Raw genomic sequence first — 16,647 nt, forward strand, 5'->3', positions numbered from 1 at the left:
GCAAATCCTTGCAGGCGGCGAGCGAAGTGAAGCGAAACATGCCAGGGCCGCACAAACGTCGACCGAGGTCGTCCGCCGAAGCCGAAAGACGAGACGACAAGGACGCTTCGCGCGACGGCCCCACGCTGCTTCCCAGACTGCTGGCCGCAGGATTTTACGGACTCACTTCTTTTGTCATCGTCGTCGTGAACAAAAGCGTCCTCAGCGGCTACAGGTGAAGTGCAGAGTGTTGCCGCACATTTGCCTACAATGGACTTTCTCCCCTCGCGCTCCAACAAACCGGAAGTGTTCGAGGGAGAAAGTTTGCTTTGCAGGAACAATTTGGCAGTTTTGCAAAGTGAGTTTTTTGTCGGTCTCCTAACACATCGAGCGGTGAGAGGTGAACATTTCCCGATGATGTTTTAGCCTCTATCGGGACCACACTGAAGGAAAAAAGTCTTGAACGGACTTCTCCAGTATGGGGGTCCCTCAGGGTTCTGTTCTCTTCGTTATATAACATCAGTATTTTATTTCCGTATTGATGCATGAAATACAGAGTGGGAACGAAATTCCTATTTGGGAAAAAAAAAACCCTCAATTGTTCTCGAGTTTATTGCATTCCTCAACAATTCCCTGAATCTGGTGGCACTATGATGCGCATATTTACAAAAAGTGTCCCATTTCTATCTGCAATGCTTTGACACCTTCCAGATTTCCCTCATCGACGTGTGTTGGCATCGGTCAAGTGAGTGGTTGCCGCGCGTGGCTCAGCATCTGCTCACGTGACCGGCCTCGCTGACTTTGGTTTGGCAGATGCTGGCGACGGTGTTGGTTCTGAGGCTCGGCAAAACGCTGGCTGTCGTTTCATTTCCGGATATGGACCGGAGTATACCACGCAAGGTGAGCTGTAGATGTTGCGCTACAATGTAGTTGTGTGTTGAGGAAAGCCAGCTGTTTTTTTTTTGTTTTGTTTTTCTTCTCCCTCTGCAGATGTTCCCCCTGCCTCTCCTCCACGCGGGGAATCAGATATCCGGACTGTTTGGGACTCAGCGACTGAAGTTGGTTTGGGAAAAATTACAATCAGCTTCCACCAAGCTGTACCGTTTTGTTGTGTTTGCCGTTTTTGGGTTCCGTTGTAGAGCGTTCCTCTTCACGAAACCGTTGCGGTCGGGCAAAATTCCTGGCTGTCCGGTGTGAATCGCGCTCTTGCGCTCACGCCGCAGCGCCTCCATCAACTTGAGGTCTGCGTACAGCATCCGTTTTCTAACGTAGAGAGTAAAAGTCAAAAGCCGACACAAAGGTAAGCGGTCAGGCCGAGTACGGATTCCTGAAGATCTACTTCACTACGGTAACAAAGTATTTGTACTTTCTAGATCAAGTTAAACCTGAACTGTACCACCTGGTGGAAATAGGAGTATTATGACACAAGGCGGCTTTTGGAACATGCCTGTTTTTCCTCTTTTAGTTTACCCATGTTTACAGTTCTGCGCAGGTTCAGCATCCTCTTCACCATGCTGTGTGAACGCACCTTGCTCGGGCAAGTCGCACTCGTTTCCAAATAAGGAAGTCGCCGTGCCCAACAAACAATTCAGCTGAACATCCACGCTGCTTGGTTTTGATTTTTGTCCTCAGAAAGGCGTACTCGACGGCAATCGAAACCACCGTGTTCACGATGATCTTTGGCGCTCTGATAGCCGCCAGGTGAGTTGGCCGTACGCACGTGTAGCGAATGTCACAAATGGGAGTCGCCTTTTTCTCGATGTTTGGTTTTACCTTTTCATGGGACGACACTGAAGAAGTGACACTTTGCTACCATTTAAAATAGTCAGGGTACAGTTTGTAGAAGCGTGCGCCCTCAAAATCACCCAACACACAGACGTTGTCTTGAATCGATCAATGAATAATTGTATCAAAGTGTCATTGTTTTTGTGAGGAGCGTCGTCGCGTGCGAGATGGTGAATGCGCTTGATCCGTGTGCCTCGTAGCGCCGACCTTGCGTTTGACCTTGAGGGCTACGTATTCGTGATGGTGAACAACGCGCTGACAGCAGCCAGCGGCGCTTACGTCAAGCAGAAACTGGATGCCGAGGTGAGCGCAGCTGCTCACATCATCATTGCGTCATTCTTGATTTTGTTTTTTCGTTTGTTCCCTTTTTCTTTTTCTTTTTCTTTTTCTTTTTCTGATCGGAACTTTTGTGCTGCTGTCCTCGCAGGACTTGGGCAAATTTGGACTTCTCTACTACAATGCCCTGATCATGATTTTACCCGCGGTGGCGTACGCATACTGCACCGGAGATGTGAAAAAGGTGGGACTGTTTTTGTCGCACTTTGCAATAAGCGGAATGCGATTATGGATTTGTTGTCATGACGTAAATTGTGCGTACGCAATTTAAACAGCCATTTTCAATAATCCGTTCATGAGATTGACTATTTGGCAAGCGCGAGCTGAGCTACTGTCACCTTTTACAGTCGTCCGTGCCGGTCATTGGCAACCAATGTGCCGCAGAACGTTAGTGTGCGGGGAGAAATTATCCCGTTTCAATTCATTGGTCAGAAAATGATTGACGACAAAGAATCCTTGTTTTTAGTGACATCAGTCTAGTGACATCAGGTGTCAGGCTGGACAATGAAATGCGCTTCCACCAGAGGGCAGAAGGTGCAATTAACCTATGAAGGAATCTGCCTGTTGCCATTCAAACAACAGAATTACAGCAAACTCCCGCCCTTTGCAGAGGAAGACAATAACTCGGCCCTGCCGTTAAGAGCCGAAGTCGGCGACGAGTTGACGCTTACAATGGGATTGTCATTGCCTGTAGATGCCACAAGATGGTGGCAAAGCACTTTTGTTCTACGGACTCGCGGGATGAAGCTCCTCCCATCAGTTCAACATCATTTCCTAGCACCAAAATGGCGCCAAAGCGATGCTTTTGTATCGGACTAAGACTTTGGCCTACAAACGGGAAACGCAGCAGAGCTCAAGTGGGCTCAGCATTTGGTCGGCAGGAGGTTTCTGTGGGTGTTTTTCATCGATCGGTCAGTTTATTCAATCTCCGTGAGTGCAATCGTGCACTCGCTGTAGTCGTCTCGCCACGCTGCACTATTTGCATACCTGTTGTTGACCAATACTGGCCACTCATCTGCCCCATTTGCACACTGACTGAGGAGTATCTGCAACATTTGCACAATCGACATTGTCCCAGATTATCCCACAACTCGTCACTTTAAACTGCATACAGTTCTTGAAGTCTCGGCGCCCTTTGCACAATGCTCATTGGACCGGACTATTGCGAGATTAGTCATTCGAAGTGCTCTGAGTGCTAGAGGACAAAAATTGTACCGGCATTACCAGATTACTAGCAACCCTTTATTGCTCGGTGACTTGTTTTTCTCAATGTATTTTATGTCTCAAAAGTGTTCTCTGTCTATTGACAAGTTCTTTGTGTGTGCCTTGGACATACTTGGCAAAATAAAGATGACTGTGATTCTGAACAGGTGATCAATCGAGCCTTTCTAAACCCGTTACCGTAACGCGGTACCTTTCCTTCCTATTACAGTACTGAGACTTTGGCTGTATGTTTTAGAGTTTGGAGTATGACGGATGGTCCGACCAGCTGTTTGTTGTGCAATTTGTCCTCTCCTGCGTCATGGGGTAACTACGGCGCCGTACTATTCATAATGTACCAACTGTAACTCCAAACACTCGTCTGATTGGTCATTTATCCCTCCACCAGATTCATATTAATGTACTCCATCATGCTTTGCACGCACTACAACTCGGCACTCACCACCTCCATCGTGGGCTGCATCAAGGTAAACCAGTTGAGGTGTCGTCGGTAGATTTGAATGATCGACCGTTGCTGTGGTTGTTGCAGAATATTTTGGTCACCTACGTTGGAATGGTCGTGGGCGGGGACTACATTTTCTCCTGGACTAATTTTATCGGTTTGAACATAAGGTAAGACGACTGAAATCAAGCTCGCACATTTGGGAATAGGACGAACAAAGCTTCCACATTCGCTGACCATTTTCAAAATTATTTAGGAATGCACTCTGCCTGGCAAAAATAAATAACAATAACGACAACAGTAATAATAATCACCTACGTGCAGATAAAAGTTTGCAAAGAGGTAAAAGGCTTCCAATAAATGCATAGTTATTTTTGTGCCAAATATAAAACAATTAAGTACGTTTCATTATATTACATATGTTCTATATTCATATTATCTTGGCTAAAATTGATATTGTCAGTTATTAATAACCGAATTGTGAATGTAGCTATTCAATAGTAATTTTATGTCAAATTTAATCTCAAATACGGGTCTCGATTTTTGTCCATTTATCTGAACACGAAGCCTCAACACGTAGTATCAAGCAAACTCAAAAAACGCGCTGTTGTACAGTGGGAAAAGAAAGCGGCGGAGGAAGCTGCTAAAATAGCCCGCACGCCCGCCGCGGTCGCACGCCGGTGCGGTCTCGGTGCGCACGGCTCTCCTCACCTGGATGCGTGTGTGCGTCTCTCTGATCTTGATGACATATTGATCTATTTATTTGATTTTATGAAAAGCGCTAACAAATAAAGTTTGATTGATTGATGATGTAGAAGTCCTACTTTAAATACAATGTATAAAATATTTGGATTTGGTTGTGGACCTATAATCTGTACAATTCAATTGAAATGGGGAAAATATTTGTCTTTAATGTTTAATTGTTAAGGTTCTTTTTTTAATTGTTTTAATTTTTAATTTCTTTTGACGAAATTTTTAATTTCTTTGACTTTTAAATCTGCCATCCGAGCCCATAATCATCAAATTGCAAATAAAAAAGAAAACAAGAGTTGAAATAGTTCACACTGTGTGTAATATATCAAATATATGGGTTTCACGGTGGCCGACTGGTTAGCACATCTGCCTCACGGTTCCGAGGACCGGGGTTCAAATCCCGGCCCCGCCTGTGTGGAGTTTGCATGTTCTCCCCGTGCCTGCGTGGCTTTTCTCCGGGCACTCCGCTTTCCTCCATCCATCCATCCATTTTCTGAGCCGCTTCTCCTCACTAGGGTCGCGGGCGCGCCGGAGCCCATCCCAGCTGTCATCGGGCAGGAGGCGGGGTACGCCCTGAACTGGTTGCCAGCCAATCGCAGGGCACATACAAACAGACAACCATTCGCACTCACATGCACACCTATGGGCAATTTAGAGTATCCAACTTATGCATGTTTTTGGGATGTGGGAGGAAACCGGAGTGCCCGGAGAAAAGCCACGCAGGCACGGGGAGAACATGCAAACTCCACACAGGCGGGGACGGGGATTGAACCCGGGTCCTCAGAACTGTGAGGCTGATGCTCTAACCGGTCGTCCACCGTGCCGCTCCGCTTTCCTCCCACATCCCAAAAACAAGCATTAATTGAAGACTCTAAAATTGCCCGTAGGTGTGAATGGTTGTTTTTGTCCACGTGCCCTGCGATTGGCTGGCGACCAGTTCAGGGTGTACCCCGCCTCCTGCCCTGAGATAGCTGCGATGGGCTCAACCACGCCCGCGACCCGCGTGAGGATAAGCGGGAAAGGAAATGGATGGACGGAAGTTCTGAAATGAGCGACAAAAGAAACAAAAAACTTTTTCATGATATTCTTTCATGAGTTGCACCATTTATTGGTTCTGATTGGTAAAAATGGGATGAAAGTTTCGATTTGTTGAGTAGTTGTTGTTGTTTTTGGGGTCATTGAGTATTTTGTCATCTTTGTGTCTTTAAAGCATTGCGGGCAGTCTTGTGTACTCCTTTATCACCTTCACACAAGAGCCAACAAGTAAGAGCCTTTTCAGTACTGGATGTGAAATGATACATTTCTACGGTTCAGTGTGCTAATTCTACATTTCCATATTTTTAACAGAAAAGGCGTGAATCTCAAGAGGCCTCCCTTGAAGAAAGGCATCAATCTTTCATCTTTATTACCAAGTGCCTTAAATTTATGATCATACTTTTAACGGCTTATTCCGCGTGTCGTTGTATTAAGTCTGTAATGTTGTATTATTTTCATTGAAGCAGGTCCTAACTTTATCAAATGGAACCGTTTTTTGTAATTATAATGTTTTTATATAGGTGTCATTTACAAAGCAAAACATCACACAAAAACAAGAGTAGCCCGGCTCGGTGTGCTATGAGGCGAAATGACCTTAATCTGGAGCGCAGTGAAACCAAACAATACGATTCGGAGGCAACTTCACCGATTAGTGGGACGGTTGGTGCTTATCGCGCGCAAATCGACCTGCTGTGGGAGCCTTGCATGTAGCGAGGCCACCACAACGATGAGGCAAAAGTGTCGGCTAAATCTGACAACTTTAGAACCGAAAGGTGAGCCGAAAATGCTCCGACATAGACTATAAATCAAACGAGAAACAACTGGAATCTTTTGAAATGACATGTATTTCAGATTAACATGGACAACGTGCTTCTGAAGAAAGCAAAGAAAGAACAGAAAAGGATGAAGACAATTTGAAAATGTACCAATGCATGTAAGAAATCGATACAAAGCTTAGGAATCACTGACATTCTGACTAGTAAAAAGAAAACGTTAAGCAAAGCAGCCGATTGTGAAAATCCCAAAATACAGCCATCTGCTAACGTGTTAAAGGACATCACTGATGTCAGCGGCTTGACACAAACAAACCTGCGCTGGTTTATTATTTCTCCAAGTGAAAATGTCATTCTGCTGCTTCTCAACCACAGAAACGTGTAACGAAAGTGCAACTAAAGACAACTTGCGACATCACCAGCTTGCCTATGCCGAGTGCGCTTACTCCGCGCCTCCTCTTGGCAACTGAAGCACAAAGTCGTTTAAAACTCTCTACGCTGTTCACAAATGTTCAAATGGCTTGAAAAGCAAATACCCATCATAGACTTTTTTGTTAAAAAATATAAATATCTAGTGTAAAAAAATATTAATGGGAATTGTTTTGTTTTGTTTTTCTTCGAGTACAAATAGAAAAAGAGAAATTCTTGGCAAAATGCTGTGAGTCAGTCAAGTAATTACAGACAACGGGTAGAAGTTCAGAGCTACATGGATGGCTCCAGACACCACACGGGTCAGAATCGTTCCCTGCTGGAGGATCAACGGCATTTTTGGTCATCGAGTCCTCACTGACCATTTTCCACCAGGAAAATCAGCGTCCTCGCGACAGAGCTCAGGCCTCTTCAGTTCTCCTGGGTTCCGGTAGCTTCCGCTTGGTTTTGGGCCAAAGGCTCCGTCTCCATCTTGACCCTCTTGGCCGGCCTGTCATGCGCCACGGCAGAGTCTCTTTGGTCTGCGGGAGGTTCCGGAGAACCGTTTTGCTGGTGACTGGATGAGCTGGGGTGGCTGCATCCGTTGGAGTTGTTGTCCGACGAGGGAAGGGGGCCATCGCCTGACGGACCGTTGGACTGAACAGGCTCAGGTTTCACTTGGTTTACTGGGACCATAATATGCGTACCATCTCCGAGATGGCTGGAACTGTGGCCTGCAACACCTGTCCAAAAAATAATAATAATAGGTTTAAGAACAACCAAGAAATTAAATACGTTTAGAGAAATCAGGAACTTCATTTCTATCACATTCAGAAACAGATTCATAGTACATCCATCCATTTTCTACCACTTATCCGAGGTCAGGTCGCGGGGGCAGTAGCTTTAGCAGGGACACCCAGACTTCCCTCTCCCCAGCCACCGCATCCAGCTCTGGGGGGATACCGAGGCGTTCGCAGGCCAGCCTGGGGGTCCCAGGGGTCTCCTCCCGGTGGGACGCGCCCGGAACACCTCACCGGGGAGGCGTCCGGGAGGCATCCGAATCAGATCTCATCTGGTTCCTCTCGATGTGGAGGAGCAGCGGCCCTACTCTAAGATCCTCCCGGGTGACCGAGCTTCTCACCCTCTCTCTAAGGGAGAGCCCGGACACCCTGCGGAGGAAACTCATTTCGGCCGCTTGTATCCGGGATCCCGTTCTTTCGGTCACGACCCACAGCTCGTGACCAGAGGTGAGGGTAGGAACGTAGATCGACCGGTAAATTCGAGAGCTTCGCCTTTCGGCTTAGCTCCTACTTCACCACAACGGACCGACACAAGGTCAGCATCACTGCAGACGCTGCACCGATCAGTCTGTCGATCTCCTGCCCTCACTCGTGAACGAGACCCCTCCACTTGGGGCAGGATCTCATCCCTGACCCGGAGAGTGCACGCCACCCTTTTCCGACTGAGGACCACGGTCTCAGATTTGGAGGTGCTGGTTCTCATCCCAGCCGCTTCACGGTCCAGGGAGAGTTGGAGATCACGGCTTGATGAAGCCAACAGGCCACCAAACCGGACCCCCTCTACGTCTAGAAATTTTGTCCATAAAAGTTATGAACAGAATCCGTGACAAAGGGCAGCCTTGGCGGAGTCCAACCCTCACCGGGAACGAGTCAGACTTACTACCGGCAATGCGGACCAAACTCTGACTCCGGTCGTACAGGGGGTTCGGTACCCCGTACACCCGAAGCACCCCCGCACAGGACCGGGGGACAGTGTCGAACACCTTCTCCAAGACCACAAAACACATGTTAGACTGTTTGGGCGAACTCCCACGCACCCTCGAGGACCCTTCCAAGGGTGCAGAGCTGGTCCACTGTTCTACGGCCAGGAAGAAAACCACACTGCTCCTCCTGGATCTGAGATTCGACTTCCCGACGGACCCTCCTCTCCAGCACCCTTGAGGAGACCTAACTAGGGAGGCTGAGGAGTGTGATCCCCCTGTAGTTGGAACATACCCTCTGTTCCCCCCCAGTCTGCCAATCCAGAGACGCTGTCCCCGATGTCCACGCGATGTTGCAGAGGCGTGTTAACCAGGACAGCCCCACAACATCCAGAGCCTTTAGGAACTCCGGGCGAATCTCATGCCACCGAGCAGCTTTTTACCCACCTCGGTGACCTCAACACCAGAGATAGGAGAGCCCGCCTCAGAGACCCCAGACTATGCGTCGTCATGGGAAGGCGTGTCGGTGGAATTGAGGAATTCATACATTCATATTTTAAATTTGTCATTTGTGGAGAAACAAAGTTGTGCAGAACTGATTTGCTTTGGGGTGATTCATATAAAACAAAACTTAAAAAAAAAAAACTATTAAATTGAGTCACAATCGATTAATCGTCCCAATCTAAATCTAAAAATAAATCCGTTAATGCTTTTTTTTTTTTTTTTTTTTTTGCATTTTTTGTTCTTGAAAATGTCTGTTGTAAAACAATTTTTTCTGTGTTCAAAAAAAGTCTAATGTCCTGTAATTCCTATCTTTGATGATGTGCATATTATAATTTTTTTAAATTAATCGGATATTAGAATTTTTTTCTGCTGAACACTAGAGGAAAAAAAATTAAATAAAAATCAGTATTGGTGGAGGTCTACTATTAAGAGCCCGGTTTGTCTTTCCTGCCTGGTACATTGTTTTGCTTTTGTTCCCTTGGCAACGGCGCTCACCGTTGTGGCCACTGCTGTCTTCCCTCTCCGATTGGCTGGCGCTGCTGCTGGATGTGGTGGGAGGGGGCGACGCCGCCCTGCTGGAGGCCACGCTCTCCGTCTCGTCCAGTAACCTGTCCATGTAGTCCCTGATGGCACACGGCAGCGTACGGGCACGTTACGCACGTTATCTCGGACTGTCGACGCCGTGGGCGCACGCTTCAAGTCTCTCTAGTGAGACCAGGTTAGGGCGGACTTCCCATACAGTCCATCCGGAAAGTATTCACACAGTGATTCACTTTTTCCACACTGTCATGTTACGGCCTCATTTCAAACTGGATTAAATACATTTTTAATCTCAGATTTCCTCACACAAACACCCCATAATGGCAACATGAACTTTTGGGGGGAGGTAACTACAAAAACTGAAAAACTAGCCCATTTATAATTAACCAATGGCTTACATAAAGTAACCGCTGTGCACGTCTTGACCTCTGAGGGGCAGTGTGGTGCACGCAATGAGATACACATGAAGTAACAAAGAAAGTAGAAGACGCCACAATCGAATATTGTTATTGTAACTCATTTTTCGCAGAGTTTGAAGAATATATGCCAGAGTATAGTTATATTGCCTCTTTGTATGCGTTTATACAGTTTGTGTGCCAATATTCATTATTTTGAGAGATAAGTGCCGCGAGTTCAATGCCAATTGTCGTTAGCTCGTCAATTGTGTTTCTAATTAATTGTGTGTTAGCTTTGAGCTAGCAATTTTTGTGAACATAAACGAAGAAAAACAAAGTCTGATGTATTTGAACATTCAATAGGTGTAATTCTTTTGTCACGTGAGTTTCGTTTTACAGTGAACTTCAACTCTAGTGTCAATAAATGACTTTAAGCAAGCAACATTCACTCTTCACACGATGTTAGCACCTTAGCAACCCGTTGTGATCGCGTGGGCTCTGGATGCCTTCCAGGCGCTGCTGGATAGAAGTGCTGGAGCAGACCGTAGAAAGGACTGCTTGTACAAGAGTGGTAAAATCGGGAGATTTTAGATTAAGTCCGATCTTTGTTTTTTTGCTGACATCGGACCGATTTCTGATCTCAAAGATCGGATAGGGAGATCAGTGGTACCTTGATTTATTATGAGTTTAAAGCGCTGTAGTCAGTCGAGTTGGCCGGTTAAGTCTGCGTGAGAGCGTCTGCTCCTTGTGAGTGTTCTCATAATTTGTATTTGTGCGTTTGACTGTTTGTCCCGCTCAATAAACAGCTCAACGTGCATCGGGGACTGGTACGCTCCTTGCCCACTTGCGAAGGCATTACAGTACCTTACTTTTCTATCGCCTCTTTTTCTATCCACAGAAAAAGGCAATTGCAATGGTACCAAATACTAATGAAATGTATGTAAAATGATGACTTTGAAGAAAGTCACGACAAACTGCCTAGAAAAATCCATCTCTCACTATTCTGGCATTTAGCAAATTGAGCTAAAAAAAGGAAACATTTCATGTCATACAGTCGGGGGGGAGCATAGTCTCTTTTTATATGGTAAACTTTCATTTTCAACTGTAGGCTAGATGTAAATACAGTTTCAAGAACTTGAGCATAAAGACACGTTTACCTTCCTAAATGTATCTGATTCAGTGGAATAACAGAACCAAACAATCAGCAACCACACAAGTTAAGAAAAACAAACTTACGTGACACCGGGGTGAAGGTTGTATTTCCTTTTTCCAAGTCTGGTTTGCTGTGCAAAGAAATCATAACGCTCAGACTTCTTCCACATGTAATAAAAGGCCACACATTCTCCTACAGACCGAGTTCTCACCTGAAAGATTTAATTCAGCAGACATGAAATAACCATTATTACCATCATCAACACAATACACACAAGGAGACAAATAAAATGTCTTGTCATCAACAGACACATGCACAAAATAGTACTGCATGTAGGGGGAGAGGGGGGGGGTCAAACAGCAAATACACTTTAGATTGTGAAATTCGTGTCCGGCTTAACAAATCGATTCAGTGCTTGTACATTTGTTTTAACAGCTGATGAAACTGTCATTGTAGTCATCATGATTTCAGGTTAAGGCAATTTCCGTTTTGGTCACAGAATTGTTATTTGTGTAATGGTTTTTCAGTTTTGACATGTGTTGTATTTTCACACAATTGTAATTATTTGTTATGATTCATCAAGTATGACCAGAGAAAACAAAATCAGTTGTTTCCCTTACCTTGTTGGCCTGTATTAAATGAAAGTCTTTTCCGTAGGATTTTAGTCCTTGTTCAAAATTTCTACATTCCTCTTCAGTCCAGACAGAAAGCTCCTCTGCAGAGACGAAAGTGTTCACACTCAAACGTACAACATCTGAGGTGGATAATGAGCACAAAACGTAAGCTGCTTTTGTTTTAGGAGAAGGCATACCTCTGGCTGCTTTTACATTAAACCGAAGTCTTCTTAGAGCTTCCTCTGTGTCAAAGTCACATTTCACAAGTTCGTATAATGCCTGGAGGAAAATAGATTTGTGTTAGCTGTATCAAAAATGAAGTGATGTTGGTTTAAAAAAAAACAAAAAAAAATTAACATAGCACCTGCTAACAACATACTGCAGTTTGCCGCTGAGCAGGTCTCACCTGTTCATTGTCCTTGATGTGGGATCCTTCCGGGATGGCGTCGACCCCCTTCTCCTCTCCCGTACGTCTTGATGCCTCTATCAAGAACCCCACCACTTTGTTTTCAGGCAGACACTCAGGGTTCCACAACAGTTGGTCATCATTTTCATAAACTACTCAACAAATCAGGAGAAAGAAGAGGGATTAATACTTGGCGCACTACAATGACTTGGGCTCATTTTCTTTGTTTGCATTTTTACAGCCTTACCTCTTTCATTGTCCTTATATTTACACAGGCCAGTGGGGGTTTCTGCCTGATACATAGACCCAACCATGATCTCCTGTTGGAGTTTTAGACAAGATTGTTTATAGTATGGCTCAACTTAGAGATGAAATGTTAGGCACAAAAACAAAATAGTTTTTTATGAACAGTCTGAACCTTTTTTCCATTTAAAAAAAAAAAACTATTAATAAAGTTCCTCATTTTGAACATTTAATATCTTGTCTTTGTAGTGTATTCAATTCAAAATAGGTTGAACATGATTTGCAAATCATTGTATTCCGTTTTTATTGATGTTTAACACAATGTCCCAACTTCATTGGAATTGGGCTTGTATTCATTTGTCGGCGCTTTGTAGCTCCGGATCAGATTATTTGTTTTTGAGCATCAATTGGACCTCGAACTGGGTATCAAAATAAACAGCAGTGGTCATCACTTGGTGTCAAGAAGAAATATGAAATACCTTTTTCCAGTCTTCAGATGGAACATAATCCTCATCTTCATCTGACTCCTCTTCTGCATCGTTGTTACCTGACACACATCAGCACATTTTATTAGATACATTAAACAAGCAATTCATTCGAAGCGCAAGAAATGCGATGCAACATACTTTCAAAGTACTTGTGCTTCTGTGGACGAATAAGTTCTGATGTGCCGAGGCCCCTAACAGAACGAGTGCGGCCCTCCGTGGTCACCGGGGCCTCGTCCTCCTGTGTTGTTGAGTTCTTGACGTCTTCATCCTGAATTTACACATCAAGCAGCACACAGTACATTCATCAGGTCACCAACATAGTTTCTACTCCCCCGCCCCTTCACCCACTTCTCCCCAATCTAACTTTTCAAGAGTTGATGGCTGTCAGATTATGGTGTTTGCGTGCATAATTTTAAGTCTATCAAATCTTTTTAAAAAGAAAAAGAATGATCTTTATTGTCATGAGCATGCACACAAAATTTGTTCTCTGCATTTTACCCATCACACTTAACACACACACTTGTTAGTGGAACACACCGGAGCAGGGGGCAACTCAAGCGCCCGGGGAGCATTTTGGGGTATCGGTGTCTTGCTCAAGGACACCACTGCAGTTTGTCCAGGAGATGTTGGTGGATGGTACGGTCGGGGTCTTGAACCTAGGACCCCATGGTTGCAGGCGATGGTCTTACTGGTCGCCCACGGCTTTTAGAATCGATTATCCTATCGCTATTTCGTCAACTAACCAAGTCCCCCCCCGCAAAAACTTGGGGGGGATTAAAAAAAAAAAAAAAGAAAATCCATGAGGCCTCGGTCGAAGCCTCATTCTGTCGGCATCGCATGTCCGCTCAGAGTCCCCCTCGGGCGGGTAAGAGTGAGCTGACGGCGCACAATAAAAACAATACATCCACCACGCGCCAGCCCTCAGTGCGCACATCTCGGGCAGCCAATGTGGTTGATGTTGATGTTTTTCTTGCATCTTAACACAAATGAGTTTCTATTTCCAACTTTACACCAATAGAGGGTGCTAAAACACTGTGAAGGGATTTTGAACACAGTAGAATGCGATATATGCGGATAAGCATGGCAGGTGGTTTGTTTAAGGCGGAGATATTTGTGTCGACCTATTTTTGAAGTCAACTTATCTGTGTAAGTCGATTTTTTAGTCTAGCTTCAATCAATTTCATTCAACAGTCCAGTTTTCTTTATTACATGGAACGTACTGATTATATTTTGCGGCAAAGGTTATTAACGCTGTATTGCCAAGAAACTCCATACTCTCGTCAACCCACCTCGTTCCTTTTTAGCTCGCCGGTGCCTCGGCTGCTTTCGTCATTGTCCAGCTCATCGTCCTCATCCTCGTCTTCGTCCTCTTCTTCCTGTTCTTCATCCTCCTCTTCATCCTCATCTGCTGGTGAAGCGCCTCCATAACCATAAAGATTCAGGAGCTCGTGAATGGGCATTTCTCCTTCCTGGAGAGAGAGGGAAGTAACAACGTTGTTTATGACATACCATGAGCAAGAAAAAAAAAAAAAAAAAAAAAGGAACCTTCTAGAAACGTACGCGTGCAAGATCTTCAATCTCATTGGCGTTGGCCTCATCAGCTGCCTCCAACATTTCCTCCTCTTCCATTGTGCGTTCGTCATCAAAGTCGTGGACAAGCATGTCCGCTGATGGGTCAAAGTCATGGTCAACAGAACCCGCTGAGCCCCCTAAAGAGGCAAGATGGAGACATATTTACTTATCATCAAATAAGCCTTTATTAGGGTAGGAAATCACAGAGAAATGAATGAATTCATCAACTACTTCCTGTCCAGGTGACTGGTGAAGCCCAGTGAACGTTTTTGAGTCTTATAAAACAAAATGACTAGCTATGTAAAAACACTGCCTTCTATAATACTGTAAATAATAATAATAATAATAATAATACGGCCAAGTGTTGAGAAAGATGTACGCTTTAAAACGAGGAAACACTTTTATTGTGTTTTTATAGTGTTTCTTCTTTTGTGTTTCTTCTTCAGTGTTTCTTCTTCAGTGACCTGAACCGGAAGAAATTGCTTCATTTTGTTTAGCCAAATGCAGAAGTCAGATTTATTGCATTCTACCGTTATAATTTATCCTGTGGAAACATGAAATTTAGGACGTGAAATTTTAAAATGTATCACGTCAAAACGGGAAATGTATCATGCAGCAATGTATGCTTCGGTATAAAAAGGTCAAACTCACTCGATTCTTTTTTTTATTGTTTTTTTTGTATTATTATTGTAAAGGCAATGTGGCTATTTCAGCATCAAGTCAAAAATAAGTGAGAGCAAGATATAAAATGAATGTGAAAATGTATGCTTACATACCTGGGCTCGAATTCCCAAGGGAGGACTGCAAAGAAAAACAAATAAAGCCAAATAAGCATCCAAAGTAATATTACAACAATGAATAAGCAGCTTTTTCCCAAACGATGGAAACAGTCCACATAAAGCGCGCCGGCCACTAAGTCCTGCTGGAAATTGAAATTTGACTTGACGGATTTTCGTATATGCGGCAGGCCTTAACCCTTAACAGTATTAACGGTCCGTGAGCGTTTTCACATCTAAACTACCGTGGAACTACAAGTTGGAGGCTAATTCGATTGAAATAGCGAGCTAACGCTTCCAAGTTACGCGTGGTAACAGCGGTACGCACACATTTTTTTTTTTAAATCAATAAAAGTCGCAGCTAAAACACACACTAGCGCGACTTAAACGTGATCCAAATTTGTCATCTGGGAAAATGAAGTGCTCCTCAACAAAACCGCAAAGTCGCTAACGCCGCAGCTAACGCTAGCCAAATCCCAAGTTTACTCAACATGCTAACAGAACAACACATTCAAATGATCCGGGAACGCAAGCAATGCGCCGCGGGTTCAGTTTATTCGCGAAGTATCTCATACACCACATGTGCAAGCGGCTGAAAGCAGTAGCTTTGTCTGGACATCTTTTTCTATTTTGGCGATTATTTACTTCACTTTCTTACCTCCGCCATGTTTGCAATTCAGCAGGGTCACGCCGGTACCCGGATGAAGAGCCCCGCCCACCTGAACTCCAGAAACACAATCGTTTTTCCTTTTTTCCCCGTTCATTCGTTCTGTTCTGCCTGACGCCGTGCGCGCGGAGGGCACCGCGCGTCATTTTCTTGTCACAAAAGAAACAAAGACCTTCATTTACTATCAAGGTAATCAACTCCATCCAATCTCATGTAAATTCCCCAATTGGAAGGCCAAATATGAATTTACCACTCACAGCTGTCCCATTTGAGGTTTTAACTTTGTCGCTTTTAAGCAACTAAGTGTTAAACTATGCTGTACTGGCATTACCAGATAACTAACAACCCTTTATTGCTCAGTGACTTGTTTTTTGTCAATGTCTTTTTATCTCCAAAGTCTTCTCTGTCAATTGACCGTCTGTTGTCGTACTCGAGCGGCTCCAACGACCGGAGACAAATTCCTCGTGTGTTTTTTTTGGACATACTTGGCAAATAAAGATGATTCTGATTCTGAGATGCCAGTGTCCTTTCTCCCCGTTCATGATAATATTGACCAAGTCTTCTATGTTGCTATGTAGAGAGCCAGCATCACTGCGAGTGGCCCATGAAGGCAACCCTTTTCCTTCATCGATGGGACTAAAAGACCCGCAATTTTGACATGAATGAGCAATTCTCTCCCCTTAACATTTACCAAATGTTAGGATCCCTCTAATGGCTAAGATTTTCACCTGCTCCTAAGCGGGTAATTATGCAAGATATACAAAGCACTTTGTGGGGAGTTTGGGTGACATCACTGGCGCGTGTGAACAAAAGGGCCGTCCTTCCACGAGCGACAAC

General features: G+C 44.5%; 2 protein-coding genes across 3 annotated transcripts; one reads left to right on the top strand and one right to left on the bottom strand.

The window, feature by feature from the left end:
* LOC133411308 (nucleotide sugar transporter SLC35D1-like) lies at window positions 1-6,704 on the top strand. The gene is made up of 13 exons (XM_061693513.1): window positions 1-214; window positions 691-724; window positions 793-879; window positions 970-1,037; window positions 1,445-1,520; window positions 1,616-1,680; window positions 1,965-2,067; window positions 2,192-2,284; window positions 3,560-3,627; window positions 3,710-3,788; window positions 3,851-3,933; window positions 5,727-5,779; window positions 5,864-6,704. Exons 1-13 carry the CDS (start codon window positions 39-41, stop codon window positions 5,872-5,874), a joined length of 996 nt encoding a protein of 331 aa, XP_061549497.1. The 5' UTR covers window positions 1-38; the 3' UTR covers window positions 5,875-6,704.
* Window positions 6,378-15,863, bottom strand: mier1b (mesoderm induction early response 1b, transcriptional regulator). 2 transcript variants are annotated; one of them, XM_061693509.1, is made up of 13 exons: window positions 15,802-15,863; window positions 15,144-15,168; window positions 14,356-14,504; window positions 14,085-14,264; window positions 12,934-13,063; window positions 12,787-12,854; window positions 12,312-12,384; window positions 12,065-12,216; window positions 11,856-11,937; window positions 11,665-11,759; window positions 11,128-11,174; window positions 9,452-9,579; window positions 6,378-7,475 (listed from the first exon to the last, which is right to left on the bottom strand). In XM_061693509.1, exons 1-13 carry the CDS (start codon window positions 15,808-15,810, stop codon window positions 7,165-7,167), a joined length of 1,449 nt encoding a protein of 482 aa, XP_061549493.1. In that variant the 5' UTR covers window positions 15,811-15,863; the 3' UTR covers window positions 6,378-7,164. The 2 variants fall into 2 exon arrangements, with proteins under 2 accessions (XP_061549493.1, XP_061549492.1); XM_061693508.1 differs by having other exon boundaries at window positions 11,128-11,255.
* Between the last annotated feature and the right edge of the window lie 784 nt (window positions 15,864-16,647).

The sequence above is a fragment of the Phycodurus eques genome, chromosome 13, assembly GCF_024500275.1.
Source record: "Phycodurus eques isolate BA_2022a chromosome 13, UOR_Pequ_1.1, whole genome shotgun sequence".
Taxonomy (NCBI): Eukaryota; Metazoa; Chordata; class Actinopteri; order Syngnathiformes; family Syngnathidae; genus Phycodurus; species Phycodurus eques.

What these genes read in the sequence shown, in the direction of transcription:
- mier1b (XM_061693508.1), bottom strand. An exon ending in AGATTGAAGATCTTGCACGC is followed by an intron (nt 14,265 to 14,355) that starts GTACGTTTCTAG and finishes CTCTCTCTCCAG; the next exon opens with GAAGGAGAAATGCCCATTCA. An exon ending in ATTTAATACAGGCCAACAAG is followed by an intron (nt 11,256 to 11,664) that starts GTAAGGGAAACA and finishes TAAATCTTTCAG; the next exon opens with GTGAGAACTCGGTCTGTAGG.
- LOC133411308 (XM_061693513.1), top strand. Translation starts at nt 39, where the DNA reads ATGCCAGGGCCGCACAAACGTCGACCGAGGTCGTCCGCCGAAGCCGAA. An exon ending in AACGCACCTTGCTCGGGCAA is followed by an intron (nt 1,521 to 1,615) that starts GTCGCACTCGTT and finishes GTCCTCAGAAAG; the next exon opens with GCGTACTCGACGGCAATCGA. An exon ending in AGCAGAAACTGGATGCCGAG is followed by an intron (nt 2,068 to 2,191) that starts GTGAGCGCAGCT and finishes CTGTCCTCGCAG; the next exon opens with GACTTGGGCAAATTTGGACT.